The sequence below is a fragment of the Ascaphus truei genome, chromosome 22 (assembly GCF_040206685.1).
Source record: "Ascaphus truei isolate aAscTru1 chromosome 22, aAscTru1.hap1, whole genome shotgun sequence".
Lineage (NCBI taxonomy): Eukaryota > Metazoa > Chordata > Amphibia > Anura > Ascaphidae > Ascaphus > Ascaphus truei.
Window position 1 is genome coordinate 3,810,645 of NC_134504.1, and position 16,098 is coordinate 3,826,742.

Genomic DNA, 16,098 nt, shown 5'->3' on the forward strand with positions numbered 1-16,098 from the left:
CGTGCCCGAGGCTGTTCCGCAGAGAGCTGTGAGGAGCTATCTTACCGACCAGCATGTAATCCGCTCGCGGGAGCCGGGTGCTGCATGAAAGGCTCTGTGGCCCGGGGCACAGATCTTGTGTCACAGGTCACAGGTCATATGTTCCTGGAGCCCGACTTTCGTCTTATATAGAGTTGACCATGTGTGCAGCGCTGTACTCAGAGCTTTCTAAACCCCAATAAGTCCCGGTCCTCAAGAGCTTACAATCTAAACTTTGGGATTCAAAGTGTTCAAACCATCAGGCTATTCCTTCAGCCCAGTTAAGAGGGTATAGCGGCTATACAGTGTCTGCGCCCTCTGACTAACCCCACCTATAGCATGAATAAGAGATAGGAGGACGCGACGTCGTCCTTTCTAAGACTGCAGCCAGGCAGGGAGCGAGCGCGCTGACGCTCGTGCGCGGTAACGTCACGCGCTCTCCTTGGCCGTGCTTTTCCTGGCCAGCTAGTTGCGCGTGTGGGGGGGGGAGAGGGTGGAGGGTCGCAGCCATGACGTCACAGAGCTGGTTCGCCCTCATTGGTATGAATCGCTCACGAGACGCGCCAGCCAGCGGCACAATCATATTTGCTTGCTTCGTCAAGCAGCTAAGCGCCGTGCAGGCGTTCGCTCACGCTGGCCACACACATTGCAACAATGTGTTTCATCGCGGCCAGCGCGCCCGCTCTGCGTCACCCTGGACGAGGCCTTAACCGCGGCGCGTGTGCGCTAACCATTTTGTTCTGCATTGCGTCACAGGCCTCTCTGGCGGTGAAGGGGTTACACGCAGCCGCGTTATCTCTGCTGATAATAGACTATTAGAATTCGGGAACTTGTCCCCAGGCTGTGATTAATGTTTCAGTGTTAGTTGTTTTCCCCGCGCAGACTTTGCCAATAATGACTCCCTGGTAATGAACTGTAACGATTGTGTACATTTCCTAATGCCGGGGGTGTACATTTCCTAATGCCGGGGGTGTACATTTCCTAATGCCGGGGGTGTACATTTCCTAATGCCGGGGGTGTACATTTCCTAATGCTGGGGACCGCTGACGGCGTCGGCCACCAATCCACAATTTGCTCGGGTCTAATTATGCAACATACCCCTCTGCATCCAACCCCCTTCCCCTGTTTTGTGCTTCTCATCTCGCCCCAGGGGCGCCCTGACAGGTAGCTGCATTGCTGAAGCGTGGAGGACGGTATTGTGGAATTAATAGAGGTGATTAGAAATTACGCCTTTCTCTTTGTCACATTGTTTACGTGTCGCGTGTCTGTCGTTGTACGAAGAGTTGAAGGATGCTTGTAGCCGTTTTGATCGCAGAAAGGATTGGTACTTTGTAGGTTGTTTTGCCTCACCTTGATCGCACCTTTTTGCGGGGTGTCGTGATCGCGGGCAGGCACAAAGTGGAGCACACGCCACCTCCATTCCGATCTCGTTCGCATGCGATCGCCCCGTAGAAAACGAGTATTTGTAGCATGACGTACCTTGCGCCTCACAGGGCACCGAGCGCGCCGTCTTCTGATCACGGCACCTGTTGAGGCACTCAGCAGGTTAATGGACCAACATATCCATCGTACGAGGTTGTCTTGTGCATGTCCTTGGATGAAGACACCTCGGCAGTCTGGATTAGTAGTCTTGTGATATTAGATCTGAAGGGGCTGAATCCAGTTTAAGCCCCCAGCTCCACCTCACCTCGGGTAAATCCAGTTACCTCCCAGAACCCACCACCAGCAGAAACTCAAGTGTAAGCTCCGCGGGGCAGGGATGTGCACCTGAGACGGCCATGCAATTGATGATACAAAGAAAGGTTGATACGTTGGATTGAGCCCAAATTGGCCGTCTCATTAGGAAGGGGTTGCAGTCTTGATTGTAGTTTATTTGCACAAAGGATTATAATGGATTGGAAGGAACGCGACACCCTGTTCCTGTTTACTCGTCGGTAATGCACGAGGCCGTCCCTGCTTCTGTTGCTGTCTCTTCTACGGCTTTCCGTCAGTGTAAAAATTCAGCGTATTGAGGTTTTCTTTCCGTAATATATCACAGCGGCGTTCTGTTTTCAGCTTGTATGGCGTTTCCAAATGTCTCGCCGCGACTCGCGAAACCGTTTTTTTTTTTACACCAGATCGCACGATGTGAAGCAGAGCGAGGGGACAATTGGGTTTGCCCGGTTATACGTTTCTCTATAAAAAATCCTTTTGCGCGTCACTGAAAAAGGATAATGAGTCCAAAACTTCATTGGGTTTCCCCGAAGTGCTTTAATTGCTGTAACCCCTTATTTAAACGCTGGCCTCTTCGGCATAAAAAGGGTTAAGTGTGACCTCGGGATTGGTGCCAAAGAGTTTGAACAAATTAGGGGGAAAACACAGAAAATAAGACATTTTGCAAAAGCGTTATTTTCACGCCGGGATAGGCAAATACGTGAACTTAATGCGATATTTCATGTACCGGGAGTAACCGGATGTAAGCGCTGGCGCATTGTAATTCACAATAACATGATTACAGCTAGTGGGGTCTGCCTTCCATCCCCTGCAGGAGGGAAGGGTTAATTAATCGTGCCGTTAAACCCCTCTGACAGTGAAGAGGTTAATACCTCCCTTTGGGTGCAAAAAGACCTGTTGGTTTCTTACGCCGCCAGGTCCGCGTCTCTGCTGGAATACAGCGCAGGGCTTCCACCCCAGAGGTGGCTGCATGTGGGATGTTATTGGTGGGTGCTACGTGTAGTAATGCAGTTGTGGGGGGTTGTTCTCTGTATTCTCAGCCCGCTGCTCGCTGTGTCGTTTGCCGCTGCCTGCGCCGTGTCCGGAATCTCCCTTCTGACGTTGGCGGTGAACCCCCTGACCGGGGCTTTGGGGGCCTTCAACATCTTCCTGTACACGTGCTGTTACACCCCGATGAAAAGGATCAGCATCGCCAACACGTGGGTGGGAGCCGTGGTGGGGGCAATTCCTCCGGTCATGGGCTGGACGGCGGCCACGGGCGGGCTGGACGCCGGTGAGTCTGTTGGTTTTTATTCCAGTTATTTCCAATCTTTTAAATCTGGGCTGCACACACAGTACTGTGCTACCTCCGGCCGGCGCCTGTGCATACCTCCGGCCAGCGCCTGTGGGTACCTCCGGCCAGCGCCTGTGGTACCTCCGGCCAGCGCCTGTGGTACCTCCGGCCGGCGCCTGTGGGTACCTCCGGCCAGCGCCTGTGGGTACCTCCGGCCGGCGCCTGTGGGTACCTCCTGCCGGCGCCTGTGGGTACCTCCTGCCGGCGCCTGTGGGTACCTCCTGCCGGCGCCTGTGGGTACCTCCTTCAATCTCCCCCCCCCTCCACCCTCAATCTCCCCCCCCCCTCCACCCTCAATCTCCCCCCCCCCTCCACCCTCAATCTCCCCTCCACCCTCAATCTCCCCCCCCTCCACCCTCAATCTCCCCCCCCTCCACCCTCAATCTCCCCCCCCCTCCACCCTCAATCTCCCCCCCCCTCCACCCTCAATCTCCCCCCCCCTCCACCCTCAATCTCCCCCCGCTCCACCCTCAATCTCCCCCCCTCCACCCTCAATCTCCCCCCCTCCACCCTCAATCTCCCCCCCCCTCCACCCTCAATCTCCCCCCCCCCCTCCACCCTCAATCTCCCCCCCCCTCACCCTCAATCCCCCCCCCTCACCCTCAATCTCCTCCACCCTCAATCTCCCCCCCCCCTCCACCCTCAATCTCCTCCCCCCTCAATCTCCCCCCCCCTCCACCTCCCCTCCACCCTCAATCTCCCCCCCCCTCCACCCTCAATCTCCCCCCCCCTCCACCCTCAATCTCCCCCCCCCCTCCACCTCCCCTCCACCCTCATTCTCCCCCTCAATCTCCCCGCCGGCACACCGCCCGCCGGCCTGTCCAGCAGCGGGGCGCTGGGAAGCATGCGCGGCTTGTAATTATCATTATTATTCATCCTTTTAGTAATGTGCGTAATCCCCGTGGCGCTGGCGCCCGTGTGATGTGTGTGCAGGGCTCTATACCACCACGCATTCCCCTCCTCTGTCATTCAGACTGCGTGGCGCTGCAGACTTTGGGTTACCCTGGGAGCTCGTTACAGGGGCACGGCGGTCTTATCAGGGCTAGACACTTGACAAAAGTGATTGTGGTGTTAGCTCCCTTGTTTAAGTAATTGCATAGACTGTACAACTTTGTGTCGGGGATTTAGTAAGAGCATCAACCTCTCGTTGCAAATAGAGCCGCTCCGTCTTCCCGTCCCGGCTTGCGTTCTTCTTAGGAACAATATAACAAGTATTCTGCGTTATTAATGACATCGTCAACAAAAGATGGATGTTACTAAGCCCCAAGCTTTGAATGACGTTGATTCTTATACAATATGTATGTATATCTATATATAGCGCCCCGAGCTGTACTTAGCGCCTTACAACAGAGACAATACAGAACAGGGAATTATAATAATACAATAAGTGCAGCAAACAAGATCAGACAATAAGGAAATCCCTGCCCCGGAGAGCTTACAATCAAAGAGGTATGTTTGGAGAGTTACAGAGGCAGCAGGTGAGGGAATAAGTGCACGAGATGGCAGTGCCTGGCCTTGATGGTGGGTAAGTGCAGTAGATAGCAGTGCTTGGCCACAATGGTTGGTAGGAGCGACTGGGTGTGGGACAGTAGCCCTGAGCTAGGTTAATTAAATGCTTCATTTAAGAGGTGAGTTTTAAGGTTAGTGTTAAAGGAGGGGAGAGAAGGTGCTGGGTGTATACTGAGTGTGAGGGGTCCCACAGGTAAGGGGCAGTGAGGGAGAGAAGGTGCTGGGTGTATACTGAGTGTGAGGGGTCCCACAGGTAAGGGGCAGTGAGGGAGAGAAGGTGCTGGGTGTATACTGAGTGTGAGGGAGTCCCACAGGTAAGGGGCAGTGAGGGAGAGAAGGTGCTGGGTGTATACTGAGTGTGAGGGAGTCCCACAGGTAAGGAGCAGTGAGGGAGAGAAGGTGCTCGGTGTATACTGAGTTTGAGGGAGTCCCACAGGTAAGGGGCAGTGAGGGAAAGAAGGTGCTGGGTGTGAGGGAGTTACACAGGTAAGGGGCAGTGAGGGAGAGAAGGTGCTCTGTGTATACTGAGTGTGAGGGGTCCCACAGGTAAGGGGCAGTGAGGGAGAGAAGGTGCTGGGTGTATACTGAGTGTGAGGGGTCCCACAGGTAAGGGGCAGTGAGGGAGAGAAGGTGCTGGGTGTATACTGAGTTTGAGGGAGTCCCACAGGTAAGGGGCAGTGAGGGAGAGAAGGTGCTGGGTGTATACTGGGTGTGAGGGAGTCCCACAGGTAAGGGGCAGTGAAGGGAAAGGGTTTAAGGTGAGAGATGGCAGTGCTTGGCCACAATGGTTGGTAGGAGTGACTGTGGGACAGTAGCCCTGAGCCCAGGCTAATTAAATGCTTAATTTAAGAGGCGAGTTTTAAGGTTAGTGTTAAAGGTGGGGAGAGAAGGTGCTGGGTGTATACTGAGTGTGAGGGAGTCCCACAGGTAAGGGGCAGTGAGGGAGAGAAGGTGCTGGGTGTATACTGAGTGTGAGGGAGTCCCACGGGTAAGGGGCAGTGAGGGAGAGAAGGTGCTGTGTGTATACTGAGTGTGAGGGAGTCCCACAGGTAAGGGGCAGTGAGGGAGAGAAGGTGCTGGGTGTATACTGAGTGTGAGGGAGTCCCACAGGTAAGGGGCAGTGAGGGAGAGAAGGTGCTGGGTGTATACTGAGTGAGGGAGTCCCACGGGTAAGGGGCAGTGAGGGAGAGAAGGTGCTGGGTGTATACTGAGTGAGGGAGTCCCACAGGTAGGGGGCAGTGAGGGGAGAGAAGGTGCTGGGTGTATACTGAGTGTGAGGGAGTCCCACAGGTAAGGGGCAGTGAGGGGAGAGAAGGTGCTGGGTGTATACTGAGTGTGAGGGAGTCCCACAGGTAAGGGGCAGTGAGGGAGAGAAGGTGCTGGGTGTATACTGAGTGTGAGGGAGTCCCACAGGTAAGGGGCAGTGAGGGAGAAGGTGCTGGGTGTATACTGAGTGTGAGGGGGTCCCACAGGTAAGGGGCAGTGAGGGAGAGAAGGTGCTGGGTGTATACTGAGTGTGAAGGGTCCCACAGGTAAGGGGCAGTGAGGGAGAGAAGGTGCTGGGTGTATACTGAGTGTGAGGGGTCCCACAGGTAAGGGGCAGTGAGGGAGAGAAGGTGCTGGGTGTATTCTGAGTGTGAGGGAGTCCCACAGGTAAGGAGCAGTGAGGGAGAGAAGGTGCTCGGTGTATACTGAGTTTGAGGGAGTCCCACAGGTAAGGGGCAGTGAGGGAAAGAAGGTGCTGGGTGTGAGGGAGTTACACAGGTAAGGGGCAGTGAGGGAGAGAAGGTGCTCTGTGTATACTGAGTGTGAGGGGTCCCACAGGTAAGGGGCAGTGAGAGAGAGAAGGTGCTGGGTGTATACTGAGTGTGAGGGAGTCCCACAGGTAAGGGGCAGTGAGGGAGAGAAGGTGCTGGGTGTATACTGAGTGTGAGGGGTCCCACAGGTAAGGGGCAGTGAGGGAGAGAAGGTGCTGGGTGTATACTGAGTTTGAGGGAGTCCCACAGGTAAGGGGCAGTGAGGGAGAGAAGGTGCTGGGTGTATACTGGGTGTGAGGGAGTCCCACAGGTAAGGGGCAGTGAAGGGAAAGGGTTTAAGGTGAGAGATGGCAGTGCTTGGCCACAATGGTTGGTAGGAGTGACTGTGGGACAGTAGCCCCTGAGCCCAGGCTAATTAAATGCTTCATTTAAGAGGCGAGTTTTAAGGTTAGTGTTAAAGGTGGGGAGAGAAGGTGCTGGGTGTATACTGAGTGTGAGGGAGTCCCACAGGTAAGGGGCAGTGAGGGAGAGAAGGTGCTGGGTGTATACTGAGTGTGAGGGAGTCCCACGGGTAAGGGGCAGTGAGGGAGAGAAGGTGCTGGGTGTATACTGAGTGTGAGGGAGTCCCACAGGTAAGGGGCAGTGAGGGAGAGAAGGTGCTGGGTGTATACTGAGTGTGAGGGAGTCCCACAGGTAAGGGGCAGTGAGGGAGAAGGTGCTGGGTGTATACTGAGTGTGAGGGGGTCCCACGGGTAAGGGGCAGTGAGGGAGAGAAGGTGCTGGGTGTATACTGAGTGTGAGGGAGTCCCACAGGTAAGGGGCAGTGAGGGAGAGAAGGTGCTGGGTGTATACTGAGTGTGAGGGGGTCCCACAGGTAAGGGGCAGTGAGGGAGAAGGTGCTGGGTGTATACTGAGTGTGAGGGGGTCCCACAGGTAAGGGGCAGTGAGGGAGAGAAGGTGCTGGGTGTATACTGTGTGTGAGGGAGTCCCACAGGTAAGGGGCAGTGAGGGAGAGAAGGTGCTGGGTGTATACTGAGTGAGGGAGTCCCACAGGTAAGGGGCAGTGAGGGAGAGAAGGTGCTGGGTGTATACTGAGTGAGGGAGTCCCACGGGTAAGGGGCAGTGAGGGAGAGAAGGTGCTGGGTGTATACTGAGTGAGGGAGTCCCACAGGTAGGGGGCAGTGAGGGGAGAGAAGGTGCTGGGTGTATACTGAGTGTGAGGGAGTCCCACAGGTAAGGGGCAGTGAGGGAGAGAAGGTGCTGGGTGTATACTGAGTGTGAGGGAGTCCCACAGGTAAGGGGCAGTGAGGGAGAAGGTGCTGGGTGTATACTGAGTGTGAGGGGGTCCCACAGGTAAGGGGCAGTGAGGGAGAGAAGGTGCTGGGTGTATACTGAGTGTGAGGGAGTTCCACAGGTAAGGGGCAGTGAGGGAGAGAAGGTGCTGGGTGTATACTGAGTGTGAGGGGGTCCCACAGGTAAGGGGCAGTGAGGGAGAAGGTGCTGGGTGTATACTGAGTGTGAGGGGGTCCCACAGGTAAGGGGCAGTGAGGGAGAGAAGGTGCTGGGTGTATACTGGGTGTGAGGGAGTCCCACAGGTAAGGGGCAGTGAGGGAGAGAAGTGCTGGGTGTATACTGAGTGTGAGGGAGTCCCACAGGTAAGGGGCAGTGAGGGAGAGAAGGTGCTGGGTGTATACTGAGTGGGAGGGAGTCCCACAGGTAAGGGGCAGTGAGGGAGAAGGTGCTGGGTGTATACTGAGTGTGAGGGAGTCCCACAGGTAAGGGGCAGTGAGGGAGAGAAGGTGCTGGGTGTATACTGAGTGTGAGGGAGTCCCACAGGTAAGGAGCAGTGAGGGAGAGAAGGTGCTCGGTGTATACTGAGTTTGAGGGAGTCCCACAGGTAAGGGGCAGTGAGGGAAAGAAGGTGCTGGGTGTGAGGGAGTTACACAGGTAAGGGGCAGTGAGGGAGAGAAGGTGCTCTGTGTATACTGAGTGTGAGGGGTCCCACAGGTAAGGGGCAGTGAGAGAGAGAAGGTGCTGGGTGTATACTGAGTGTGAGGGAGTCCCACAGGTAAGGGGCAGTGAGGGAGAGAAGGTGCTGGGTGTATACTGAGTGTGAGGGGTCCCACAGGTAAGGGGCAGTGAGGGAGAGAAGGTGCTGGGTGTATACTGAGTTTGAGGGAGTCCCACAGGTAAGGGGCAGTGAGGGAGAGAAGGTGCTGGGTGTATACTGGGTGTGAGGGAGTCCCACAGGTAATGGGCAGTGAAGGGAAAGGGTTTAAGGTGAGAGATGGCAGTGCTTGGCCACAATGGTTGGTAGGAGTGACTGTGGGACAGTAGCCCTGAGCCCAGGCTAATTAAATGCTTCATTTAAGAGGCGAGTTTTAAGGTTAGTGTTAAAGGTGGGGAGAGAATGTGCTGGGTGTATACTGAGTGTGAGGGGGTCCCACAGGTAAGGGGCAGTGAGGGAGAGAAGGTGCTGGGTGTATACTGAGTGTGAGGGGTCCCACAGGTAAGGGGCAGTGAGGGAGAGAAGGTGCTGGGTGTATACTGAGTGTGAGGGAGTTCCACAGGTAAGGGGCAGTGAGGGAGAGAAGGTGCTGGGTGTATACTGAGTGTGAGGGGGTCCCACAGGTAAGGGGCAGTGAGGGAGAAGGTGCTGGGTGTATACTGAGTGTGAGGGGGTCCCACAGGTAAGGGGCAGTGAGGGAGAGAAGGTGCTGGGTGTATACTGTGTGTGAGGGAGTCCCACAGGTAAGGGGCAGTGAGGGAGAGAAGGTGCTGGGTGTATACTGAGTGAGGGAGTCCCACAGGTAAGGGGCAGTGAGGGAGAGAAGGTGCTGGGTGTATACTGAGTGAGGGAGTCCCACGGGTAAGGGGCAGTGAGGGAGAGAAGGTGCTGGGTGTATACTGAGTGTGAGGGAGTCCCACAGGTAAGGGGCAGTGAGGGAGAGAAGGTGCTGGGTGTATACTGAGTGTGAGGGAGTCCCACAGGTAAGGGGCAGTGAGGGAGAAGGTGCTGGGTGTATACTGAGTGTGAGGGGGTCCCACAGGTAAGGGGCAGTGAGGGAGAGAAGGTGCTGGGTGTATACTGAGTGTGAGGGAGTTCCACAGGTAAGGGGCAGTGAGGGAGAGAAGGTGCTGGGTGTATACTGAGTGTGAGGGGGTCCCACAGGTAAGGGGCAGTGAGGGAGAAGGTGCTGGGTGTATACTGAGTGTGAGGGGGTCCCACAGGTAAGGGGCAGTGAGGGAGAGAAGGTGCTGGGTGTATACTGGGTGTGAGGGAGTCCCACAGGTAAGGGGCAGTGAGGGAGAGAAGTGCTGGGTGTATACTGAGTGTGAGGGAGTCCCACAGGTAAGGGGCAGTGAGGGAGAGAAGGTGCTGGGTGTATACTGAGTGGGAGGGAGTCCCACAGGTAAGGGGCAGTGAGGGAGAAGGTGCTGGGTGTATACTGAGTTTGAGGGAGTCCCACAGGTAAGGAGCAGTGAGGGAGAGAAGGTGCTCGGTGTATACTGAGTTTGAGGGAGTCCCACAGGTAAGGGGCAGTGAGGGAGAGAAGGTGCTGGGTGTATACTGGGTGTGAGGGAGTTACACAGGTAAGGGGCAGTGAGGGAGAGAAGGTGCTCTGTGTATACTGAGTGTGAGGGGTCCCACAGGTAAGGGGCAGTGAGGGAGAGAAGGTGCTGGGTGTATACTGAGTGTGAGGGAGTCCCACAGGTAAGGGGCAGTGAGGGAGAGAAGGTGCTGGGTGTATACTGAGTGTGAGGGGTCCCACAGGTAAGGGGCAGTGAGGGAGAGAAGGTGCTGGGTGTATACTGAGTTTGAGGGAGTCCCACAGGTAAGGGGCAGTGAGGGAGAGAAGGTGCTGGGTGTATACTGGGTGTGAGGGAGTCCCACAGGTAAGGGGCAGTGAAGGGAAAGGGTTTAAGGTGAGAGATGGCAGTGCTTGGCCACAATGGTTGGTAGGAGTGACTGTGGGACAGTAGCCCTGAGCCCAGGCTAATTAAATGCTTCATTTAAGAGGCGAGTTTTAAGGTTAGTGTTAAAGGTGGGGAGAGAAGGTGCTGGGTGTATACTGAGTGTGAGGGAGTCCCACAGGTAAGGGGCAGTGAGGGAGAGAAGGTGCTGGGTGTATACTGAGTGTGAGGGAGTCCCACGGGTAAGGGGCAGTGAGGGAGAGAAGGTGCTGGGTGTATACTGAGTGTGAGGGAGTCCCACAGGTAAGGGGCAGTGAGGGAGAGAAGGTGCTGGGTGTATACTGAGTGTGAGGGAGTCCCACAGGTAAGGGGCAGTGAGGGAGAAGGTGCTGGGTGTATACTGAGTGTGAGGGGGTCCCACAGGTAAGGGGCAGTGAGGGAGAGAAGGTGCTGGGTGTATACTGAGTGTGAGGGAGTCCCACAGGTAAGGGGCAGTGAGGGAGAGAAGGTGCTGGGTGTATACTGAGTGTGAGGGGGTCCCACAGGTAAGGGGCAGTGAGGGAGAAGGTGCTGGGTGTATACTGAGTGTGAGGGGGTCCCACAGGTAAGGGGCAGTGAGGGAGAGAAGGTGCTGGGTGTATACTGTGTGTGAGGGAGTCCCACAGGTAAGGGGCAGTGAGGGAGAGAAGGTGCTTGGTGTATACTGAGTGAGGGAGTCCCACAGGTAAGGGGCAGTGAGGGAGAGAAGGTGCTGGGTGTATACTGAGTGAGGGAGTCCCACGGGTAAGGGGCAGTGAGGGAGAGAAGGTGCTGGGTGTATACTGAGTGAGGGAGTCCCACAGGTAGGGGGCAGTGAGGGGAGAGAAGGTGCTGGGTGTATACTGAGTGTGAGGGAGTCCCACAGGTAAGGGGCAGTGAGGGGAGAGAATGTGCTGGGTGTATACTGAGTGTGAGGGAGTCCCACAGGTAAAGGGCAGTGAGGGAGAGTAGGTGCTGGGAGTATACTGAGTGTGAGGGAGTTACACAGGTAAGGGGCAGTGAGGGAGAAGGTGCTGGGTGTATACTGAGTGTGAGGGGGTCCCACAGGTAAGGGGCAGTGAGGGAGAGAAGGTGCTGGGTGTATACTGAGTGTGAGGGAGTTCCACAGGTAAGGGGCAGTGAGGGAGAGAAGGTGCTGGGTGTATACTGAGTGTGAGGGGGGTCCCACAGGTAAGGGGCAGTGAGGGAGAAGGTGCTGGGTGTATACTGAGTGTGAGGGGGTCCCACAGGTAAGGGGCAGTGAGGGAGAGAAGGTGCTGGGTGTATACTGGGTGTGAGGGAGTCCCACAGGTAAGGGGCAGTGAGGGAGAGAAGTGCTGGGTGTATACTGAGTGTGAGGGAGTCCCACAGGTAAGGGGCAGTGAGGGAGAGAAGGTGCTGGGTGTATACTGAGTGTGAGGGAGTCCCACAGGTAAGGGGCAGTGAGGGAGAAGGTGCTGGGTGTATACTGAGTGTGAGGGGGTCCCACAGGTAAGGGGCAGTAAGGGAGAGAAGGTGCTGGGTGTATACTGAGTGTGAGGGAGTCCCACAGGTAAGGGGCAGTGAGGGAGAGAAGGTGCTGGGTGTATACTGAGTGTGAGGGGGTCCCACAGGTAAGGGGCAGTGAGGGAGAGAAGGTGCTGGGTGTATACTGGGTGTGAGGGAGTCCCACAGGTAAGGGGCAGCAAGGGAGAGAAGGTGCTGGGTGTATACTGCGTGTGAGGGAGTCCCACAGGTAAGGGGCAGGGAGGGAGAGAAAGGTGCTGGGTGTATACTGAGTGTGAGGGAGTCCCACAGGTAAGGGGCAGGGAGGGAGAGAAGGTGCTGGGTGTATACTGAGTGTGAGGGAGTCCCACAGGTAAGGGGCAGTGAAGGGAAAGGGTTTAAGGTGAGAGAGCAGTAGAGGTTAAAGGGATGGAGAGGAGACGGTTATGGGCAGAGCGGAGGAGACGCGCCGGGGCACAGCGAGAGATCAGAGCGGATATGTAGCAACGCTAAACCTGAGGAAGAGAGAACTCTCTGAAGCTCGTCTTATAATATCATCAGTTGTTAATCCAAAAGAAAAAGGTATCATCTAATACTGAAGTACTCACTTACTCTGCAGTATCGTAACCGGAGTAACAACTATTTCTACTTAAAACAGAACTGAAAATATTTCATTGAAATCTTGAATTAATAGCTCCTTTGTACCCAAGAACCCCTCTCTCTCTCTCTTCCCCCCCCCCCCCCCCCCCCGAATTATCCAAAGTGCACACCTTTTGTTAGGGGTTCATTTAATAACTCGCAAGCTGAAAGATGCAGCAGCAATTCCAACGTTGCTGAGATCAGGGCAGAGCGAGGAAACCTGTCTGGGAATAGTTAGAGGTCATTCCGAAAACCAGACAGAAAATCCTGATAATGATTGGTCATCAATATTTTATATCTGTCTATATATATCTATATTATCTCTATATCTCGTGTGCGCACACGCATGCTATATGTGCACGTTCTATAACACATACATTGTCTGTGCAACAATAGATATCTGTATGTATATAATAATTACTTGTGTCTCGCTCTGTGTGTAATATATAAATAGTAATAAATACATAATATAGCACATTCCACATTTGGAAGCGCGTCCCGCTTTGCGCGCGCCCGGAGCACACCCTGTCAGATATACCCTTGAAGACACAATCCTTGGCAGGTGGACGACCCGCTGGGCCTGACGGGTTCTGAATGGATACATTCCTAATCAAGCCTCATTGTTTCCTGGGTGGGGACCTTTGCTTCCCGTAAGCTGCATTGTTGTTTTCAGGGACGCTCAGCACTTCAGTGAGTGAATAGCTCAATCAGACACACGGACACTCAGTCCCCAGCTCTCTTCTGGGAGTCAGTTTTACATTCCACACCAGGGGGATGTGTCACGCAGTAGCACTGCTTAATAGACATGTTCCGATGTGCTATAATATGGGGACTCAGACTGATGCCCCCGCAGTGCACATTCCTTTCCCTTCAGCACACAAGGAGTTAACAGAAACCTTTCCCTTCTTACTCAGAGCAATACGATCTTTAACATAAATATATATGTACTAGCTGAGAGACCCGGCGTTGCCCGTGAGTTAAATTTCCCACTATGAGTGAGGGAGGACAGTGGACAGGAGGGGTAGGGGGGGACGACAGTGGACAGGAGGGGTAGGGGGGACGACAGTGGACAGGAGGGGTAGGGGGGGACGACAGTGGACAGGAGGAGTAGGGGGGGACGACTGGACAGGAGGGGGGACAACAGTGGACAGGAGGGGGGGGGCGACAGTGGACAGGAGGGGGGGGGGACAGTGGACAGGAGGGGGGGGGGACAGTGGACAGGAGGGGGGGACGACAGTGGACAGGAGGGGGGGACGACAGTGGACAGGAGGGGGACGACAGTGGACAGGAGGGGGTGGACAGGAGGGGGGACGACAGTGGACAGGAGGGGGACGACGACAGTGGACAGGAGGGGGACGACGACAGTGGACAGGAGGGGGACGACGACAGTGGACAGAAGGGGGACGACGACAGTGGACAGGAGGGGGACGACGACAGTGGACAGGAGGGGGACGACGACAGTGGACACAGAGACACACACAGAGACACACACACACACACAGAGCCATTTTCCTCCTCCTAGCAGTGGCTGTGAAGGAACACACACCTGTCACCTCTGCAGGGCGTCGCTGGTGTCTCTGGCAGCATTAGGGTTAAAAGCACATCTCGCCCTTCCCTGCTGCCACAGAAACATGAACATACGCCTCTTATATTCACACAGGTACACATCTCCCCCCCCCCCCCCACTTATATTCACACAGGTACACATCTCTCCCCCCCCCCACTTATATTCACACAGGTACACATCCCCCCCTCTTATATTCACACAGGTACACATCTCCCCCCCACACTTATATTCACACAGGTACACATCCCCCGCCCCCCTCCCACTTATATTCACACAGGTACACATCCCCCCCCTCCCACTTATATTCACACAGGTACACATCCCCCCTCTTATATTCATACAGGTACACATACAGTACACCCCCCCCCCCCCCACACTTATATTCACACAGGTACACATACAGTACACCCCCCCCCCCCCCCCTCCTTCACCAAGTGACACCAAAAATACATATATCTGTCACCTTCAGGCAGGAACCCCCAGCCCTCACCCCTCCTCCACACACGGCATTCTGCCGCCGGGACCCTCTTTACAGGGGCTCGCTTACTGCTGGTGTATTTGGTGTTTGTTTAGATAACAAAGAAACAAACATCCCGGAGAGATGAAGGATTTCTCCCCGCTCCCATTTATTGTCTCAGCTTCTTCCACGAGTGCAGACCCCATTTTCTGTTTACGTTCAGTAACATTAGAGGCCTCTTATAAAGACTGTTCAAATAACATAGTGTAAAAGCTTCCCCCCCTGGGACCGTGGCTGCATTAATTAGACTCACCACGCTCAGTTTAAAGCCCCTCTCTGGGAAGGGATTGTGTTCGTGACATAACGAGCGTGTGCGCCAGAACTCTGCGAGCGTGGTCGGGTCCAGGCGGGAATTAAATATAGGTTTTTACTTTTCTCTCACTGCTTTGCCGTTTCAGAGCTATGTGTTGCAAAGTGATGTCTATTGGCATTTCTAGGGTTAAAGGGTATCATATTACATACATACTCTAGAACAGGTGTGACACTCGGCGTGGGGTCTTGATGATACAACACCCATGTTGGGAATCGCTAGGTACAGATGGGGTACGGGATTGCTCCCCTTATATATCCCCCCGTTGTAACGCAGAATATCACTGAGCGTTTGTAGGCCAGACACCAGCGGAGGAACATCTGTATATAGAGAGCACATGGGAATGATATGTATATATTACACCTGTGATTGACCTTTGTGTGTGTGTCTTGTAGGAGCCCTTCTGTTGGGTGGGATCCTGTACTCCTGGCAGTTCCCTCACTTCAACGCCTTGAGCTGGAGCCTGCGTGAAGACTACTCCAGAGGCGGCTACCGCATGATGTCCGTCACCCACCCCACCATGTGCCGCCGCGTCGCCCTACGACACTGCCTGGCGCTGATCGGACTGTCCACCCTGGCTCCTGCCCTGAACGTCACCACGTGGACCTTCCCCATCATCTCGCTTCCAATCAACCTGTATATCTCTTACCTGGGCTTCCGCTTCTACAGGGACGCTGACCGCGCCAGTTCCAGGAAGCTGTTCTTCTGCAGCCTGTGGCACCTGCCCATGCTACTGCTGCTGATGTTCACCTGCAAAAAGTCCGTGGTGGGCAAGAAAGACAAAGACTTGATCCAGGATCCCAGCTGATCCCACTGAGACTGGTCTAGGAGGACTTGGGGTGGTGGAGAGAGAGGCAGCTGCCCCCTCTCCCGAGTTCGATTTTGTCCATCACACATCTTCAAATACTGTTGCGTCTCCTCTTCGTAGCCCCCCCCCTGCAGCTCAACGGAGGTCGGTGTGGAGGAGGTACTGTACTTCCATTTCCATCGCCTCTACCGCGAGGTTTTGGGAGTTGGGAGTGCAAAAGGGGGGATCCTCGATATCATGTTTAAATAAAAGCTTTATCACAAAATCGCAACTCATCTTTAAAATCCGTGATCTCTATTCATAATATGAATTTATTTCAACAGATCTGACACAAATGTTATATATGCACATATGTATATATTTACACAGCTTTAACCCTTTCACAGCTTAACTTCGGACTGGACGGGTGCTAGTAATGCAGAACGTGTGTGCCGCGTGTGTGTGTGTGTGTGCCGCGTGTGTGTGACTGTGTGTGTGAGACTGTGTGTGTGTGTGAGAGACGTGGCTGA

At 54.7% G+C, this 16,098-nt stretch overlaps 1 protein-coding gene across 1 annotated transcript in view; it reads left to right on the forward strand.

Moving 5' to 3' along the window:
* Nucleotides 1-15,854, forward strand: part of COX10 (cytochrome c oxidase assembly factor heme A:farnesyltransferase COX10) — an 81,906-nt gene extending 66,052 nt beyond the window's left edge. The window contains exons 6-7 of the mRNA XM_075579679.1: nucleotides 2,772-3,004; nucleotides 15,177-15,854. Coding sequence (XP_075435794.1) covers nucleotides 2,772-3,004; nucleotides 15,177-15,589 — 646 coding nt within the window. The 3' untranslated portion in view covers nucleotides 15,590-15,854. The remainder of the gene's footprint in view (nucleotides 1-2,771; nucleotides 3,005-15,176) is intronic.
* The last annotated feature ends 244 nt before the right edge of the window (nucleotides 15,855-16,098 follow it).